This window comes from Sorex araneus, chromosome 1 (genome assembly GCF_027595985.1).
Source record: "Sorex araneus isolate mSorAra2 chromosome 1, mSorAra2.pri, whole genome shotgun sequence".
In the NCBI taxonomy this organism is placed as follows: Eukaryota; Metazoa; Chordata; class Mammalia; order Eulipotyphla; family Soricidae; genus Sorex; species Sorex araneus.
In genome coordinates this window covers 119,986,090-120,006,721 of record NC_073302.1, presented here as the reverse complement: position 1 = coordinate 120,006,721, position 20,632 = coordinate 119,986,090, and the positions used below count along the sequence as shown (strand labels likewise).

The following is a 20,632-nucleotide window of genomic DNA, read 5'->3' as shown; positions in this document are numbered from 1 at the left end:
GGGACCATGCACATTTTAAATTTATTTGGTTTTGAGTCATACCTGATTGTGGTTAGGGCTTGCTCCTGGCTCTCTGCTCAGGGATCACTACTGGCAGGCTCGGGGGGACCCCATGGGGTGCCAGCGATCAAATCAGATGCATAAAAGGCAAGTGCCCTCCCTGCTGTACTATTTCTTTGGCCCCATCTGTGTACACATTCGGTGCTCTCAAAATCATCTGCTTCTCTCCAACCTGTAAAATCTGCATTTCCCCCCCTTGTTTTCCTTCAACAACTTTCTTGGCTTTGATCTTTCCATCCTTCCCTCCATTCGCAGTTTCCCTTCCTCCTTTCCTCCCTGTCTGCATCTTTATACCATCATCAGCATCACCCTTCCTATGAATGGAAGCTGTAAAACCTTTCCACAGCCTCTGTGTTGGGTCTTCAAAAGTCCCTAACGCAGAGGGAGAGGAATGACCCATCCCATTGACTGCGAAGAATGGAAAGGAGGAGACTAGAAGGAAAATGCGAGGCAGAGAGCTGGGCCCTCGGGGGTGCCACTGTGGACCACAGGGAATAGGCTGAAAGTCAGAACCGCTCTTGGCCGGCTCCTGGGAAGACCACCCTTGTCCTCACTTTCTGATTTCCTGCTTCTCTCCATCCTTCTTACATCCCCTGTTTTGAGCTAGGATGTCCCACATGTCAATTACACTGCCAGGGGTGGTGGGTGGCGGTGGGGCAGGGCTGAGTATGTCAGCTACACTCTAGAAAACAGGTCAGTTACACCTGTAACACACACACAAATACACACACACACACACACACACGCACACGCACACAGCTCCCAGCCAAGGGTGAGAAGAGCAGGTGGGGTGGGAGCTCCCGGAAACAGCTGGCACAGCAGACAGACTAAAGCCGGGCCTGCGTCAGCTCGCGGGCACAGCACTGTCCTAACTGCCAACTTGCCAGTCACTGCGGCGTGCAGGACGGGGGCCAGGATATCTGATGGGACTCCGTCCTGCAAGCACGCATCATTTGGGAAGTGTCCCGATGCTCTTCTGGATAAAAGCGATCCTGGCTCTTCCTCCTCCCGTAATCGCGGCCACCCAGCTGACAGCCAGCCGTGCGGAGGAGCTTATCTCCCTTTCGGCTATTAGTGGCACGTTCTCTAAGAAGGGGGACACGCCCATTACTTTTGTGCTCTGTTCTTTTTCCGAGTTGCACGTTCTTGAACACCTGCGACCTATGTCAAGTCCAGCGCACCCAGATGTTCTAGCACCTTCTCCGTTTCAAAGGGCCAATCCACAGCTCTGGTTTGCCACCTCTTCTTCAGTATCAGAGGACCTGGACTAACCTTTAGGTTCGAGGCTGAGCCCCCACCCCCATCAGTAAAAACCCCACCTCTGTACAGCCCCTGCTCACCCATGGGAGTCAGCTCAGGCCAGGCCAGCAGCAGCTGTAGTGTGGGTATTCTCTTAATCCATTTGGGGGGGGGAGGTGGGTGGGCCTACCCAGCCATACTCAGGGATCACTGCTGACTCTGCACTTAGAAATCACTCCTGGGGGAGCTGGAGCGATAGTATAGCTGGTGTTTGCCTTGCACGCGGCCGACCTGGGTTCGATTCCCAGCATCCCATATGGTCCCCTGAGACCACCAGGAGTAATTCCTGAGTGCAGAACCAGGAGTAACCCCTGTGCATCACCGGGTGTGACCAAAATAATAATAATAATAATAATAATAATAATAAAAAAGAAATCACTCCTGGGGCCAGAGCGACAGTATGGCAGGGAGGGCGTTTGCCTTACATGCGGTGGACCCAGGTTCGATCCCTGGCATCCCATATGATCCCTCAAGCAATGCCAGGAGTAATTCCTGAGTGCAGAATCAGGAGTAACCCCTGAGCATCACTGGGTGTGACCCAAAAAGAAAAAGAAAGAAAGAAAGAAAGAAAGAAAGAAAGAAAGAAAGAAAGAAAGAAAGAAAGAAAGAAAGAAAGAAAGAAAGAAAGAAAGAAAGGAAGGAAGAAAGAAAGGAAGAAAGAAAGAAAGAAAGAAAAAGAAAGAAAGAAAGAAAGAAAGAAAGAAAGAAAGAAAGAAAGAAAGAAAGAAAGAAAGAAAGAAAGAAAGAAAGAAAGAAAGAAAGAAAGAAAGAAGGAACTCATGAGGCTGCTCAGGGGACCAAATGGGTTCCAGGATTGAACCTAGGTTGGCGGCGTGCCAGGAAATCACTCACTGTGCCATCACTCTGGCCCTCTTTGTTAAAAATCTTAATCTTCGTTCTCCCACACGACTGCAAAATGTATGCCAGCAAACACACAAAGCTGATCTGGCTCCATCTTAGGCGGCACCAGACTACACAGTTCCACACAATAAAACAAGATTTGAAATTTCAGCCAGAGATGTGTGCTCTCCATGGCTGCTTTGGGGACGCCCCCTTGAAGGCGCCCTCCCCGGGGGGAATAGGCTATAAGGAGCACAGAGAATTACAGCTGCACGAAACCCTGCTTGCGAGTAGGAGACGCCCGGGGCCCAAGAGAGCCATCCTCTGGCACAGCGGTGCGCGCCTTGGGAGCTGGGACAACCACAGTGGTGCAGACGATGGAGCCTGTGCCGGGAACAGTGTCCCCAAGTGTGCAAACCTCGTGGAGTGTGACCACACAAACCCAGAGGGCGCTATACCGCCCTTCCATGGAACAGCTCATCGGGACCAGTGCTGTCCAGCACGTGGCCACGGAGCCACACGCATGAGCGGGCTTCTCTGTCACTCCACTCTTCTCTCTGCACTGTGCCCAAGCACTGTCCCTCACTACTCCGGAGACTTGTCCGGATTGGAAAATCGTTTGCACGACACAGGGATTGTTCTTTGACACGTTTCCCAGTGACTTCTCTCATCCCGCGTGGACCTGCACGGCAAGGACATGTGTCTCGCCCGATGCCTTGCAGTCTCCTGTTGACGGATCCATGCGTCACTGTCACGCTGAACCCGACCGCCTCCCCCTCGGCAGCCCCCGGCCTGGCTGAGTCATTCACCAGCACCCCCAGCAGTTCAGGTGTCGGGCACGAGGGCCCCCGCTGCACGCTATCAGCACCCCCCAACCTCAGGTTCATTTGTCTGAAACCTAAAGGGCACCCCGAGGAATCCACTCTCTCTTTCATGGTTGGGAGGAGCCTGCCTCCCGCCAGCAATTAGTCACTTCCTGTGCTCCGAGGGTGTTTAATTAGACCAGCTCAGGCCTGAGCTCCTTCCGGCCCCAGCCCAAGCCTGTGAACTTTAATTACCAGTGTGTTGACCCAAATGAAAGAGATCCAGTCCCCGGGGCTGGGGGGCGGGGGGAGGTGGACGGGAAGGAGGAGGAGGAGGAGAGGATTTGGGCAGGGGAGGGGAGGGGGCAAGCAGAGAAAGGGGGAGATTATCTAGTCACCTGTGAGCGGCACCTCCTTCCTTCACTTGAGTGACCACGATAGCGTGAGGCGAGCGCTTGGATCCTCGGCCGCCACTAACCTGAATGCCCAGCCCGTCCGACTCTTTCAGCAGCTCCATCTTCCATATCCGGCCGACTTCCTCCTGGAGAGACAAAGAAAGTGCTATTGAGCATAAGTATGTGCACTTGCATGTGCTTGCGTGCACACACACACACAGGTCGCTACACACACACAGGTCGCTACACACACACAGGTCACTACACACACAGGTTGCTACACACAGGTCACTACACACACACAGGTCGCTACACACACACAGGTCGCTACACACACAGGTTGCTACACACAGGTCGCTACACACACACAGGTCGCTACACACAGGTTACCACACACACAGGTTGCTACACACAGGTTGCTACACACACACACAGGTCGCTACACACACACACAGGTTGCTACACACACACACAGGTCGCTACACACACACAGAGGTTGCTACACACACAGGTCGCTACACACACAGGTTACTACAGACACACAGGTTGCTACACACACAGGTCGCTACACACACACAGGTCGCTACACACAGGTTGCTACACACACAGGTTGCTACACACACACAAGTCGCTACACACACACACACACACACACACAGAACTTGCCTTGCATGTGGTCAACTAGGGTTTGATCCCCAGTACCACATACGATGCCCCAAGCACCACCAGGCGTGATTCCTGAGTGCAGAGCCAGGTGGAAGCCTGAGCATCGTCTGTATGTGGCCCCAAACCAATACACAGACACACACACACACACACAACTCACACGGCTGGAGCTGGGAGAGAGGAGGGGTGGACGAGGCCACATACTGGCACAGGGGATTGGGCACGGGGATCGGGCACGGGGAAACAGGCAGTGCCTTGGCGCCCTTCTCAGTCGGCAGAGCTGTCCGGCACAACTGCCCACCAGCATGGAAGTGTCTGTCTTGGTGCCGACACAGACCGTGAGCCAGGGCGTGGACACTGGGGCTCCTGACCCCTGAGACGCTGGATTCTCCTGTTCTACTTTGACTCGTTGGTGAGTGGTGTGGCCGGGGGCCCGTGGGGTGAAGCTTAGGTCCCCGGGGTCTGGAGGGCCTGGCTGCCTCTGGGTTCCTTTCATCTGTGCATAGTTCCTCGTTAATAAAGAGCGAGATGAAAAGAAGACTGGTCTTGTGGCCAGGTGACTAGTTTGAGCCTCACTTGGCCACAGAAGTCACCTGTTATCCCCAAACCCTGGTTTCTTTGCTTCTACAGTGGGGCCAAGTATTAAGACCTCCATTTCTTTCTTTCTTTCTTTTTGCTTTTTGGGTCACACCCAGCGATGCACAGGGGCTACTCCTGGCTCTTCACTCAGGAATTACTCCTGGCCGTGCTCAGGGGACCATATGGGATGCTGGGATTTGAATCCGGGTCAGCCGCGTGCAAGGCAAACGCCCTACCCACTGTGCTATCGCTCCAGTCCCCCATTTCTTTTTTTTAATTATTATTATTTTTATTAATGAATCACCGTGAGATAAAGTTACAGACTTACAAATTTTTATGCTTGCATTTCAGTCAATGATCGAGTACCCATCCCTCCACCAGTGCCCATTTTCCACCACCAATGGTCCCAGCATCCCTCCCACCACCCCACCCTGTCCCCTTCACCCCACCCACTCTGTGGCAGGGCACTCCTTTTTGCTCTCTCTTTTTGGGTGTTGTGGTTTGCTACAGAGGTATTAAGCAGGCATCATGTTCGGTCTATAGTCTATTTTCAGCCCGTATCTTCCATCCCTAGTGAGCCCGCCTAGCACCCTTTGCTTGATGATCCCTTCTCTATCAGAGCTGCTTCTTCACCTAGCGTGTGAGGTCAGCTTCCAAGCTGTGGAGTAATCCTCCTGGTATACTTACCTCTACTATTCTTGGGTGTTAGTCTCCCATTCTGTTACTTCATATTCCACAAATGAGTGCAGTCATTCTATAAGACCTCCTTTCTGTTGTTAGGATTCAATAAAATATTCACGAAAGCAAGCAGCAGCATTCTGAGATGCAGCAGAGACCAGATAAATGTTGTTTAGTGCCTGCCCATCCTCTATCTATATTGAGTTCTGGTTCGGGGGCTAGGATCTCTGTGATCAGGGCTCACTCCTAAAGGGGCTCGGGGACCCAACGGGGTGCTGGGGATGGAACCAGGGTCTGTCTAACCTGCCTGTCTAACCAAGGTCTGTGCAAGATAAGCTCCTTAACCCTGGCACACTCTAACTCTTGCATTTTTGCTTGTTTATTGTGGGGCCACACCACAGCTTCTGCTTGGAGCTTTGGAGTTCCTACTTGCTTTGGTGCTTTGGGGAACATACAGAGCTGAAATTGAATCTGGGCTCCTGCATGCAAAGCGAGCACCCCACTGACCCATCTCCCTGGTCCCTAGTCAGCCATGTATTACTTATGTAGGCAAAAAATGAGTCATATTTGTGTGTGTGTGTGTATGTTCTTTTTGGGTCACATCTGGCGATGCACAGGGGTTACTCCTGGCTCATGCACTCAGGAATCACTCCTGGCGGGGCTCAGGGGACCATATGGGATGCTGGGAATCGAACCCAGGTTGGCGGTGTGCAAGGCAAATGCCTTGGGTCATATTTAATTGATTCTTAAACTTATTTAAAACATATAAGTGAAATCTCCAGCAGTATAAAACTAAAATCGGGAATTCGTTGATGAGAGCCGTTATCCACTTCTACAAACATTGGTCTGTACACTCTTGCAATATATCAAATAGTGCTTCAGGGACTAGAGAGAGATAGATACAGTGGGCGAGGCACTTGCCTTGCAGGTGGCCAACTGAGGTTTAATCCCTAACACCACAAATGGTCCCTGAGCCCCGCCAGGAGTGATCCCTTAGCATAGAGCCAAATCTGTGCATACCACTAGGTGTGGCCCCCCAAAAAAACAAACAAACAAAAAGTGCTTCAGGCCTTATGAAAAATAAACACCCCCCCCCCCCAAACGAATATGACCAGAGATGGTCCAGGGGTAAGGCACTGTCTGTGCGTCATGCCAGTCCTTGTTTGAATCCCTGGTGCTGCATGAATACCACCAGGAGTTACTCCTGAGCACAGAGACAGGAGCAGCCCCTGAGGACCACCTCGTGTGGCCCAAAATCAAAAAGAAAAAAGTAAAATCCCTGTCTCTAGGCCTTCAGCACTGCTGGCGGCTGTTCAGCTCGGGCTTTCTCCCCTGGGTTTCCTGTCAGCAGAAATACCAACACACCAACCAACACCGACGCTGTGTGTTGTGTGTCCCTCTGATAGTTCAGTTTGGATGTGGACGTGAAACCTTCCAAAGGGGCCGATTTGGGGGGCTTTAGGTGAACCCCACTAGTTCTTCTGGGATCTTTTCGTCACTTTTGGCTCTAAGGGTAGAGCCCACACTGCATTCTTCACTACCTTAAACCATCTCTTCTCTTCCTCCACCCGAAAGGTCCAGTGGAACCGCGAAGGCCCAGCATGGACAGCGCCGTCCCCGAGAGGTGGGCGAGCTGCCCGGTCACGCTGCGGGCACGGGAGAGGAATGCGAGGCATCCGGGGAATCCAAAACGCGCACGGCCCAAACTAAGATGGGCCTCCACGCGAGTGGAAGCGCCAGACGTCCAGCAGTGCACAGACAGGCCCTGCCATCTCCAGCACGCCCCCCGCCCCCCCCCCGACAGCGCTGCATAGTGGGGCTCCCTGCCCCCAGCCACATGCAGGGGGCCACCAACTGTCTCCCTCGTGACAGATGAGGCCCCTGTGGCCATTTGTCACTTCAGAAACTGCTGGCTGACCACAGCAGGGTGTGAGCTTGTCAGTGTTCACACCAGCTCATGCAGGAGCCCTGTTTGGGTCGGGTACCTCTGACCTCTGGAGCTCCCTCCTTCCCTCCCTCCCTCCCTCCCTCCCTCCCTCCCTCCCTCCCTCCCTCCCTTCCTTCCTTCCCTCCCTTCCTTCCTTCCTTCCTTCCTTCCTTCCTTCCTTCCTTCCTTCCTTCCTTCCTTCCTTCCTTCCTTCCTTCCTTTTTCTCCTTCCTTCCTCCCTCCCTCCCTCCCTCCCTCCCTCCCTCCCTCCCTCCCTCCTTCCTTCCTTCCTTCCTTCCTTCCTTCCTTCCTTCCTTCCTTCCCTTTTTCCCTCCCTCCTTCCCTCCTTCCTTCCTTCCTTCCTTCCTTCCTTCCTTCCTTCCTTCCTTTTTTTCCTTCCTTCCTTCCTCCCTCCCTCCCTCCCTCCCTCCCTTCCTTCCTCCGTTCCCACCCTCCCTCCCTTCCTGCCTTTCAAGCATCTTATGTCTTCACCAATTCCAAGAAGCCATCCTTGAGAATCAGTGCTACTATGGAGAGAGCAACTCGGAGCCCTTCTGGACTGTGCAGAGCCCCCAGGGAAACAGTCTGGGAACTGCCACACTGTCCTGGCTTGGGACACATCCCCCACTAGCACTTGGACCCACCCAGTGGCTGCCTCTGGGCCTCATGGGGCAGCTGAAACCAGAGCAGAAAAGTGGTGTGACTTATTTCTTTCTGTGGACGATGCGCCAAAGGTCCCTAAGGTGCAGTGGCGCGAGCAATACCCAGTCTATTCTTCTCCCGGTACTGAGAAGCCAGGGCCTCTTTCCAAGAGCCGCAGAGACCACTACTGGGGTCTGGGGATAAGCGGACTCTCTGAGAAACCAACAGGCCCGCTTCCACATCTCAGACCTCTGCTCCCTTCTCACCCCTGGCTAGTTATCTCAGGTCTTTTCTTTACATGAATCCTAATATGTTTTATTTCTTTTCTTTTTGGGTCACACCGGGCGATGCTCAAGGGTTACTCCTGGCTCTGCACTCGGGAATTACTCCTGGCAGTACTTGGGGGACCATATGGAATGCTGGGGATTGAACTCAGGATGGCTTCGTGCAAGGTAAGCACCTTCCCTGCTGGACCATTGCTCCGGCACCCCTCCTAATAGTTTTTATGGAATGAAACTTAACTCAGAAATATGTGAGAGGAGGGAAAAAGAGGAAGTACATGTCCCAGAGAGCAAACGGGCTTCTCTGGAGAGGAAAAGCTAGCAGAGACAGAGAGACAAGCAAGCGAGACACTCTTCATGTGGAGTTGAAGAGCAAGCCCAGGACCCGTATGGAGCCGGAGCAGGTTCTCCTCCCGTGCAGCTGGGTCCACACATCCTGTCTATTATCAGCAGGCCCACGTCTCCCGAACACCACAGCCACACGGTAGCTCTCCGCTCAGCACAACTCACGCTGCACACACTCACACCTCCTGTCACGGGGTGAAGACAGGCAGTGAAGGAAAAGAGCAACACCAGGTCTTTTCTCTCAGAGGCTCCCAGAGTGGGTAGCTACAAAAATTCAGAGAACAATGGGGTGAGTTCAAGAGGAATGATACAAGATCCATCGGAACAAAGCAGGAAGACAAATTCAATGAAGAACCAGTAGTTGAAGAAATCATAGATAAGAATTTCCCCAAGTTAAGATGCAGATCAAAACAATTAGATATGACCTCACACCACAGAGACTGGCCCACATCCAAAAGAACAAAAATAACTGGTGTTGGCGTGGATGTGGGGAGAAAGGGACTCTCCTTCACTGCTGGTGGGAATGCCCACTGGTCCAGCCCTTTTGGAAAACAATATGGACGATTCTCAAAAGATTAGATATTGAGCTCCCATTTAACCCAGCAATACCACTTCTGGGAATATATCCCAGAGATGCAAAAAAGTATAGTAGAAATGACATCCGCACTTGTATGTTCATTGCAGCACTGTTTACAATAGCCAGAATCTGGAAAAATCCCGAGTGCCCGAGAACAGATGACTGGTTAAAGAAACTTCGGTACATCTATACAATGGAATACTATGCAGCTGTTAGAAAAGATGAAGTCATGAAATTCGCATATAGATGGATCAACATGGAAAGTATCATGTTAAGCTAAATGAATCAGAAGGAGAGGGACCGATATAGAAAAATTGCACTCATTTGTGGAATAAAAAAGTAACAGAATGGGAGACTAACACCCAAGATTATTAAGGATAAGTACTTGGAGGATTACTCCACACTTAGAAGCTGGCCTCACATACTGGGGGAAAAGGCAGTTCAGTTAGAGAAGGTATCGCCAAGTAAATGGTGCTAGGAGGATCCGCTCAGGATGGAAGATGTACCCTGAAAGCAAACTATAGACCAAACATGATGGCCACTTAATACCTTTATTGCAAACCACAACACCCAGAAGGAGAGAGAGAGAGCAAAAGGGAATGCCTTGCCACAAAGGTAGGGTGTGGGGAGGGGGAACGGGGTGGGGATGGTGGGAGGGATGCTGGGACCATTGGTGGTGGAAAATGGGCACTGGTGGAGGGATGGATACTTGACCATTGTATGACTGAAATGTAAGCATGGAAATTTGTAAGTCTGTAATGGTACCTCACGGTGATTCACTAATATAAATAAATAAGTAAATAAACAAATAAATAAAAAAGAATTTCCCCAAGTTGAGGACTGCAGGCACCTTGATCCAAAAAGTCTAAATGGTACCAGCAAAAAACAGACTCACAGGGAAAACTTCCAAGACACCTTATACTTAGAATGATGAAAGTCAAAGACAGAGACAGAATATTGAAAGCAGATGATCAAAGAAGGAACTTAAGACATAAAGAAAAGCATTTAAGATTCACATATATAGCAAATGAGACTCTACAGGCCAGAAGAGAATTCTCAGTACTTTGCCATTGAGTAATTATGGTTAAGAAAGATCTGTTTACTGAGGTATTTTATATTTTTTTAATCATGAATTAACACCATTTATATTGAATGTTCTGTGTCTGTTCAGGTAGGTTTTACATCCGTTGAGATGTTCATTACAACCTTTCACTTACTAATAACAGATACATAATATCTCATGTAAATTTTAAAACATACTATTAGTTTTTAAAATGTGTATACCTAAAAAAGTTTTTGAAAAAATATGTTTTTACCCATTTATCATTGATGTGCAACCTTGTGGAACTTTATGAGTTCAGCTTTATTCATCGATACGTGTGTAGGTGTTACCACCTTCACAATAAATCAAAAAAGAAATCTCTCTCATATGTTGGCTATAAAGAAACATAGTAAGAGAACAACTTACTATGTCAAAAAAATGGTCAAAGTCATTGGAACTGGAAATTTAATCTACAGAACTGAGCTTACAAGGGTGGGGGGGGGGGAAGGCAAGTGTGGCTAGGAGGGGTCTTACCACACCGGTGGAGGAAAGTGAGTCCTCTGGTGATGGATGTGGTACTGAGATGACGTATGCAGGAGAGGACTAACAGTATTGTAAACTCCAGTGGCTCAATAAAAAAACGGTCAAAACAAAACAAAAACAAACAGAACAATTTGGTTTGATCTCAAATTAGTAAAAACCTGTCTGCCTCCATTATTAGTTACATTACTATCCCTTGCCCCCTCCCTGGGACACTCTCCCTTTGTTACACTGAACATGTAGCATGATGCTCAGAGGTGTGGCAATAATACAGAGTGCTTTCCCCTTCCCAAATGCATTTAGAAATACATCTTGCAACAAGAAACACTTAGCGCTATGGTCACAGGCAAAGAAGAAAGTCCTACAGTGAACTCTGAAAAACTGAAAGACCATCATGAGAACCCGCATGGGGGCCAGAGAGATGGCTCAATGGTCTGAGAATCTGCTTCTCATGCAGAAGCCTATGACCATAGTTTCCCCTGAACATTAAGCTGGAACTAACCCTCGAGTTCTGCCAGGTGTAACTGCAGCCAGAATAGGGCATCCACATGCCTTCTCCACACTCTTGTTTCTATTTCAACACTTATAATATACACACCTCACTGGTGAAAAGCAGAGAAAAACACTTAATAGAAATCACTTCAGCAGGAAGACATGCCCAATCTACAATAGAGACCCCCATCACAGGAGTCAGAAAACAGATCTTTTTTCACGCTTATCCCCGAAACGATCTCCTCTCCACCCCGCCCATGAAAGCAGGCACTGTAAGGGAAGTCTTCACAGAGATTGGTGGAAATTCCTTGCCCTGAAATTTTTGATCATCTAATGGAGGAGTCCGGAGGAACACAAAGGTACAAACAGGAAGAGGAAGATGCTATCAGTCATAATTGTACATTTCACTTGTACTGTCTTATTGTCAGTATTAAATCTAGCCACCTACAGTTGAAATTAGTGACTATCTAAAAAACAAAGTCCAGGTCTCAAGCAGGCAAAACCTGGCAACCGGTCAAAAGCCAACAGGCCAAATTAAACATAATGATAGTGGGTTCTTATGGTCTAGCCCACTGATGTGCCTAAAGCAGCACACATGTGTTTGGCTTTAACATACTTGCTTATATTCTCTGATACACATTCTCTGTCCCTCTTGGAGAACCCGGCAAGCTGCTGAGAGTATCCCGCCCACATGGAAGAGCCTGGCAAGCTCCCTGTGGCGTATTCAATATGCCAAGCACAAGTAACAATCACAGGTTTCATTCCCCTGACCCCGAAAGAGCCTCCAATCGTTGGGAAAGACGAGTAAGGAGAGGCTGCTAAACTCTCAGGGCTGGGACGAATGGAGACATTACTTGTCTCGATGAACAACGGGATGACGGTGACACAGTGATACAGTGATACTGGGTTTGAGAGCACTCAAAGGCTGAGCACGTGCATTTGATCGCCAGGACTCCTGGTTCCTTGCTCCCCCTTGCCTTCCCTCCAGCCCCCAAAACACCTCTGGAAGTTGGGAATGTGTCAACACGGCCAGATGCGGCAACCAAACCAAGTAAGCACGACAGGGGCCCCAAAGATGGCTCCCTGGACTGGAGCCCAGGCTCTGCCTACAGAAAGCCAGGGGTTGGCCCAGCATTGCTTGGGTCCCCAAGAGCCACTGGGGGGTGATAGAGCTGGGAACAGACCCTGAACTCTACTTGGTGTGCTCCCCCAACAACAAAAATATTAAACATATTCCCAGAAGAACCCCTCGCATCCTTCGTGGGTTTCCCATCACCTGGACACTCCCTTCAGCCTCTGGCTTTCCCACTGCAAGCTAGAGAGGACACGCAGACCCCAGGGCCTTTGCCTTATCTTTCATTCTGCCTCTGCTTCTTAAACTAAACAAACCATGAGTACCCTCGGTAGGGCAGGTCCAAATAGCCTCATTTTCCTCTTTCTTTTCCTCCCTACCCCTGTCACAGCCATCAACATCTTCCTCTTTCTTGGTTTGTTTTTGTTAGGGGCCATACCTGGTGATGCTCAGGGCTCACTTTTGGCTCTTTGCTGAGGTCATTCCTGGCCGCACTCAGGGGACCCAATGTGGGGTGTCAGGGATAGAACCAGGGTCAGCTCTATGCAAGTCAGCACCTGCTGGCTGTACCATCTCTCTGGTCCTCAGCACTTTTATCTACTGGGTCGTTATAACATCCTCCCTTTCTCATTCCTTTAGTTCTGTATTTTTCATTATACATCCAGGGTGAACTAACATAAATCATGGCATGGCCAGCTTAAACTTCCCAACAGCTCTGCCCTGGGCTGAGAATGAGACTCAAACGGTTGGAAACACTTTGCTTTGTTCCGTGTCAGAGTCTGCTTCGTGATTTGCATTCCCACGCATTCCTGAGATACACGTCTATCTGAACAGACTCGCCCACCTTTTCACCTGGGCCAGGGAATGAGGACCTCTGCCAGCGTGGGAATAGAGAACTTGGCTCCATTCTTCAACGTGCTTGTTTCCACCCTGGAACGGTCTGATTTACACAATGTGCTCAACTTCCGCATTTTTAAAACTTAGTCTGGTGGCATATCTTTATGTGTGGATATCTTACAGAAATATACTGTCTTTTTTGGGGGGAAGGGATACACTCCGCAGTGCTCAGCGCTCACTCCTGGCTCTTCGTGCTCAGGAGTCATTCCCAGTGGGGCTCAGGCTCATGGGAGGTGTCAGGGATTGAACCAGGGTCAGTCGCATGCAAGGCAAATGTGTTATCCACTGTGCTATTTTTCCAGCCCCTGGAAACAGCATTCATTCTTTTTAAAAAGGAGATATTTGTTTGCAGGAAGCAGGTTTCCTCTAGCTCTGTTAAAGCAGAACAGAATAGAAAAGCAAAGACTGAGGATTTATTTTCCTGAAACAAGTAACAGTCTAATGAGAGTATCATGCCCACACAGCAGAGCCTGGCAAGCTACCCGTGGCATATTTGATATACCAAAAACAGTAACTATAAGTCTCACAATGAGAGAGGTTACTGGTGCCTGCTCGAACAAATCGATGAGCAATGGGATGACAGTGAAGTAACAGTCTATGAAAAAGAAGTACCTGACAAATAAAAATGGCCTCAACAATCATTCTAAGCCATTTCTATAATTTGTTAAGTCTTTGTAGATACATTAATCATTAATAAAGTGGAATGGAGAAACACAGACTTGTTTCACTATAGCATTGTATCACTGTCATCCTGTTGCTCATCGATTTGCTCGAGCGGGCACTAGTGACATCTCCATTGTGAGACTTGTTGTTACTGTTTTTGGAATATTGAATATACCATGGGTAGCTTGCCAGGCTTGCCGTGTGGGTGGGATACTCTCGGTAGCTTGCCGGGCTCTCCGAGAGGGGAGAAGGAATCAAACCCAGGCCGGCCGTGTGCAAGGCAAACATCTTACCCACTGTGCTATTGTTCCAGTCCACTGACTTGTTTAATCTCACACTATTCAAATGGAATGGAATATGCTACACACATGCACGTGCTCACACACGCACACACACATACACAAACACACACACAGGACTTAAGAGCGAAATTTTGCTCTGCAAATTCCATTTTAGCGTGATCTCAGGCTCATTCTGGAGTGACATAAAATGTCACTCAACCCAAGAAGCTAAGCAACCATCAGTGAAGGTCCACTGGTTCTAATTGGGGTGCCACCAAGATTGTGGGATGGCGTGAAGATTCACTTCCTGACAAGCCCAAGCCATCCTGGGAGAATACAGCTAACGAGGATGCTTCTGGGGCTAAAAAGGGGGGTACAAACAGTCATGTCTGAGAAAGAATATGACCTACTCTGAATTTCTTGTCTTTCAAGACCCCAAGCATACCCTGGGACCAGTGATCAGCTAATTGATGATGAGAATTTATGAAGAAAGTGACTTTTAGACAGTCAGCCAGCCCTTTCCACCAGCAAGGACTTCAAAAACAGATGCCCCGGAGGCAAGAGATCCAAGCCTCTCTGTCTCTGTCTCTCTCTGTCTCTCTCTATCTATCTCTATCTCTGTCTCTCTCTCTGTCTCTCTCTCTGGAGGCGGGGCACACCCAGCAGAGCTTAGGGCTCAATCCTGGCCTCTTTGTATTCAGGAATCACTGATGGGCTTGGGGAATCAAACCTGGGTCAGCTACATGCCAGGGAAATGCAATATCCATTATACTATCACTCCAGCCCAAGGGATCCAGGTCTCTTTCCCCCACTATTTCATCTCTATCTTCTCATATAGGTGAACATGCCACCAGACAAGGGTATCCTGAGATGCGACATCTTCAGATAGCTGAATCCAGAAATCCAGGTTGGAGATATGAGATATAGTACAGCAAGTAAGGCACTTGCCTTGCACATAGCCTACGTGGATTTGATCCCAGGCAACACATATGATTCTCCAAGTACTACCACGAGTGATTCCTGAGTATAGAGCCAGGAGTAATTTCTATGCACAATCAACATTAAGCAAACAAACAAACAAAAAAACAAACAAAACATCCAAAACAATACCCCCACCAATAAAAACAAATAAACAAAAACCAGAAAAGCAATTTTATCCTCTGCTTTAGGTGAGCGAGGATAATCATCTCTTTTTGATGGGTTTGAAAAAAAAATAATTTTTCCAAATTATTTCCCTGCATTGTGACCAAGTGAAAACCTGTTCTTTGAATTGCCTGTGAAATTCAATCTCCTTGATTATCTTGAGACCTTCAAAATGATTAATGTAGCCAACACTCCCTAACTTATTCTTTTTAACCTTAGACTTTTTGAGTACTTCCACTTTCTGGAAGAAAATCCCATCAATGTAGAGTTTGAACCAGTAAGGAGCTCATGTGTTGTATTTTCAGTTCTGAATTGTGGGGTGGGTCCACCTTCTGGTTCCAAACGGCCCTTAATCCTGAATACTTCAAGTGAGTGGGAAATCAGTGACTGCGATATTAACCTTTCCCTTCTCGCTTATTTCCATGTTCCATCTTGAAAGAGGGCTTCCTCTGTGGAAGGCTTTTTGAGGATCACTCAGCTCCTCAAAGAGAAACATGGGCCCTTGTGAGGGAGAGTTATGTGGCTTATGTTCAGGCCATTCTACACACTGGTTATAACGGCAGAGATAAGCACAGCAGTGCCTCAGAGATCACAGCCACGCTCAGCCACCACTCCCCAGCTTGTGAAACTAAGCCCTTCTCTGTATCCATCTGCCCCCTTCCCCATATTCTTTCACTCCTAGAGGGGGTCAGAGAAGAAACCCGTCAGGAAGGAGCCTCTTAGGACGTTTCTGCTTCCTTTGGAATTCAGAGGCCTCTGCCAAGAGAACTCACGGAAATGATCCTGCTCACCAGAAGGAAAATGAAGCTGGGTGAGACCCTCCGAAGCTAGAGACAGTGTTGGATGAGACCCTCCAAAGCTAGAGACAGCGTATCTGCTGTTGCCTTGGGGAATTCTGACTCTGCCCATCGCCTGGGTCTCTCTGGGTCAGAGATGCTGACCTGGAGAAGCATCTGAACGTCACCAGAATTCAGCAGCATAAGATCAGGAGCCTCTGAACATGTGACTGCTTTGAAATTGTTAAAAATAAAAGCAGATGCTTGCCTGCACATTGGGCCTCCTTCCTGTGGATGCTGAAGCTATCAGCTGCCACCAGGAATTCTTGGCCTGGAAGAGCAATTCCACCGGTGACAGCCGTGATAAATAATGATGCAGTCCGAGTCCTTTCCCCGGGCCTCATATGACTCAAATTATATCACCGAAGACTCAAATTTTCCACTTAGGAAAACTCCACTATCTCTTTACTCAAGTAGGATAAAACGACTTGTGATTTTTCGGGTTGTTATAATGATGTCCTCTGATCATTTATCTTAATAAATGTGTTCGTTTCTACAAAATAAAAAGTCATCTTTCTTTTCAAATTGAGGTACACTTTATTTTGATTTGTTTTATGACGCCCAACCTGGAAGGGCTTGGTGGGGGGATTATATGGGTGTCAGGGACCAAGACTGAATCAGCTGCATGCAAGACAGTCCTACCCACTATATCTCTCCAGTCCCTACGCTGCTTTCATTTTTTTTTTTGGAGGGGGGAGGGATGGCTGTTTGTGGCCACATCTGGCAGTGCTCAGACTCTACTACTCCTGACTCTGCACTCAGGGATTACTTGTGGCAGGCTGTGGGGACTATACGAGGTGCTAGGGATCAAACCTGGGTCAGATGAGTACAAAACAAGCACCCTCCTCGCTGTACCTTCCCTACTATATTTAAAATGTTGGCATGAATGCATCCAGACCCTATAGAAATCACTATGGAGATTTCTCCAATTAAAGATGGTGTGATTTGGGGCTGGAGCAATAGAACAGCAGGTAGAGCATTTGCCTTGCATGTGGCAGACCCGGGTTCGATTCCCAGCATCCCATTTGGTCCTCCGAGCATCGCCAGGAGTAATTCCTGAGTGCAGAGCCAGGAGTAACCCCTGTGCATCTCCGGATGTAACCCAAAAATTTAAAAAAAAAAAAGGTGTGATCATATGACTCAGAAAGCTCATTCCTGGGAATCTATCTTAAGAACACAAGATCTGGACACAGCATTAGTGTCCACCAAGGATGAATGACTGAAGATATAGCCAATACTCAGTGGAATACTACTCTGCCCTGAGCAAAGAATACTATTTGCCTTTTGCAATGACATAGATGGAATTAGAAGGGGCTGGGCTAAATAAGATACATCAGAAGGAAAAAAGGCAAGTACTGGGTGATCTCACTTATGGGTCAGATATAAAGAATCAAAGTGGGGGGGGCTGGGAGGGCAAACAAAACCACACTAAAACAACCTACGTCCTTGGATCAGAGGCCACCAAAGGATACTGGTGTGGGGCAAGGAGATCTTGGGGGTACCAGGGACTTCGGTGGAGGGAAACTTGTACTGGTGTGGAGGGTGTGAAATTAGACCCAGTCTTGAAACTCAGGGATGTTTCCATCACACAAACAGAAACATTGAAACCAGTTTAGGGAAGAAGCAAAGGAAAAGTCAGGTTCAAGAATCAAACCAAGCCTCACCCGAGCCGGGCAATCAGTTGACTGGACGTCCGTCTTGGCAGATTTTGAGAGGTGGCATTTGTCGTGGTTGGCGGGCACAGAAGCGTCCGCCTCTCTGTCCACTTCCGATCTCTCTAGCTGGGCTCCAGCCGCGTCCTTGAGAGAATCAGGACCATTTTCGAGTTCAAAGGCGTGACCATTGCCCAGTATGGGGTCTGGGCTGGGGTCCAGCTCAGCCGGCGGGTCGCTGTCCAACTCACAGCTGGCGCTGCTTGCGGGGTCCTCTGGAGCCTTGTGGGCCGAGGGTCTGGAAATGACGCCAAACTTCCTTGTCCTTTTGCTCTTCTTCGCAGTCCGGTCGGCCGGCTGCAGGGCTGGAGCCTCTCCGGGCTCGGCGCTGGGGCCGCCACCGCCGTTGTACGGAGACTGGACTTTGTGCCGGAAGCGCCGCAGCATGATCAGGTAGATGAAGCCGCCATTCCAGCACTGCTCAGCCAGGTAACTGCAATGAGAGAGGGTGGGAGTCAGGCCCCGTAACTGCCCCCGAGGGACTCCTCGCAGGAGAGCCTGGCACAAGACCCATGTCACTTTTGATCCCCAGCAGGGATCACTCTTGAGCACAGAGCCAGGAGTAGCCCTTGAGCAATGCCAAGAATGGAGGGAACACTCCCCCCAGATAACTTTCCTCTTTAGCCTCCGTGCCCCTCGCCCCGACTTCACTCTCCAGGGTCAGTGCAAACCACAGGAGGATCAGATGTGGGGGCACAGAGAGAAGTATGCTGCCCTACTCTGAAATGCCGTTAAGTTGAAAGCCAACAGTTAGCCACAGGAGAAATGGAAACAGAAATGAAACAAAACCCTTCCGTGTCTCCGTGTGGAGCCCACAACCGACAGCGTTCAGAGGACCACGGGGGTAGATGCAGGTAGATGCATGCAGGCCCACGCTGCACCCATCTGGTCAAAGGCCCAGTGAACAGCTTGCTTTAAGCTTCCGGAAGATGCTGAACACCCCCTTCATTGTCATTCATTCCTAATTGGCCATGCTAAAATTAACACCCAATATCCCCCCTTTCCACCAAAGCCCTAGTTACTAACAATTTCTAGTATAGTACTTCGCAGCTGTGCGATATCTTGTAGCCTACTTCTCCCTCTGGGAGAAACTGGCAAGCTTCTGAGAGTTTCCTGCCCACATGGGACAGCCTTGCAAGCTTCCCATGGTGTATTCATATGCTAAAGCCAGTAACAAGCTGGATCCCATTCCCCTGACCCTGAAAGAGCCCCCAGTGCGACATTGTTGGGAGGGCCAAGTCGAGAGAGACTTCTAAGATCTCAGGGAAAGGACGAATGGAGAGGTTACTGAGCCCGCTCGAGAAATTGACGATTAACGGGATTTCGTGATCGTGATGACTACTCCCTGCATTAGTCAGAGGATTTCTCTGTTCAGAGTCAATCCTGGAATTGGAGAGATAGGAGTAAGGCTCTTTGTCTTGCACGAGGTGCACCTGGGTTTTAATGCCCAGCACCCATCAGAAATCATGATCCCTGAGCACAGAGCCAGGAGTAAACTCTGAGCACCGCCAGGTATGGCCGCAAACTCAAACTGAACCACAGCAAACCCCAACAAAACAAAACCGGAAAACCCCGGAGTCAACCCTAACCTATCATTAAAAACGTGTACTCGGGCTGGAGAGACAATACAGGCACTTGTGTAGCTCGTGGCTGCTTCGGCTACGCCCTGGGTTCTCTTCCCAGCACTGCGTTTGGTCCCCCAAGCGCTACCCGGGGTCATTCATGGGCACAGAGCCAGGAACAGCCTCTGAGAATTACCTGGTGTGGCTCAAACAGCGCCCATGATCCTCCCCTTAACCATCGCTTTGGGGTTGCACACCTGGCGCTCAGGAATGATCCTTGCTGATGCCTAGGGGCCCGTACACAGCGCCAGGGATGAGCCCAGGTCAGCTTCAGGCAAGGCCAGTGTCTCACCTGCTGCACTCTCTCTCCAGCCTCACCCCCTTCCCCCTTTCTTGCACCCAACCTTGCGCGTGTGAGCTCTGATGGAATGACTCTCGCCAGGCCCCGGGGTAAAGAATGGCGCACAGAGGACCAGGGAACTCAAGCTTCGGGTCGTTCCCGGCCGCCGAGGTGTAGCATCTCCACGCTACACAGTACACGGGCAGGAACCCGGACAAGTGCAGCAGGGAGCAAAAGCGCTGCTGCAGAAAACCTTCAGCAGGAAGAGCAGACCCAGGGGGGCAGCTGGGTTCAAGGAAGACCAGGGCCCGACGGAGTTTGTGTTTTTTTTTTTTTTTCAAGGACTGCCAAACACTTCGTAGCAGGAAATGCTAGAAACGGGATCACACAGGTGACGCCCCGGCACATGAAGGACAGCTCCGTGTCTTCAAGAATAACCGAGAAACCGGAACATCAAATGGCCCCGTGATAAATGATGTGCATGACCAGGTCACAAAAGAGCTGGCGACGGAAAGCACTTTCTCAGAGTCAGGAAGCCGGTGGGGGTCGGCCCCTCCGCCCATGCCAGCCCAGATAAGGAGGCTCGACCCCCCAGCAACCCGGGGAAACGCCTTGGCCGCTGGCCACATTCTACACACCGCCCGTTGCCCAGTGAAGAATATCCTCTGCCCCATCCCGAACGAGGCGGCGTGCTGCCTCCATGCTCAGTAGCGAGAGAGACGCAGTTCCTGTGCCCAAATGTCCTGGGGTGGCTGCTCCTTCCCCAGGGCTGAAAGCCGGGGTCTGGGGAGGTTGTTGGATCCTCAGGGCAAGCCGGCCCCCAGCCATCTTTGGAACACACTGAGTTCTGGGCCAAATGCACACAGCTCTGTCCCACACCTCATGGTCAGGATGCTAGGAAATAGAAGCTACGCCAAAGAAACTCATCCTCAATTTTTACATGAAGTGATGTGAACAGAG

The 20,632-nt window shown here is 49.7% G+C and overlaps 1 protein-coding gene across 6 annotated transcripts in view; it reads right to left on the bottom strand.

Moving 5' to 3' along the window:
- Nucleotides 1-20,632, bottom strand: part of PDZD2 (PDZ domain containing 2) — a 411,092-nt gene that overhangs the window by 106,621 nt on the left and 283,839 nt on the right. For all 6 annotated transcript variants that reach the window (XM_055146291.1, XM_055146455.1, XM_055146226.1 and 3 more), the window contains 2 exons: nt 17,723-18,203; nt 3,401-3,543 (listed from right to left, as the gene is read on the bottom strand). In XM_055146291.1, coding sequence (XP_055002266.1) covers nt 3,401-3,543; nt 17,723-18,203 — 624 coding nt within the window. The remainder of the gene's footprint in view (nt 1-3,400; nt 3,544-17,722; nt 18,204-20,632) is intronic.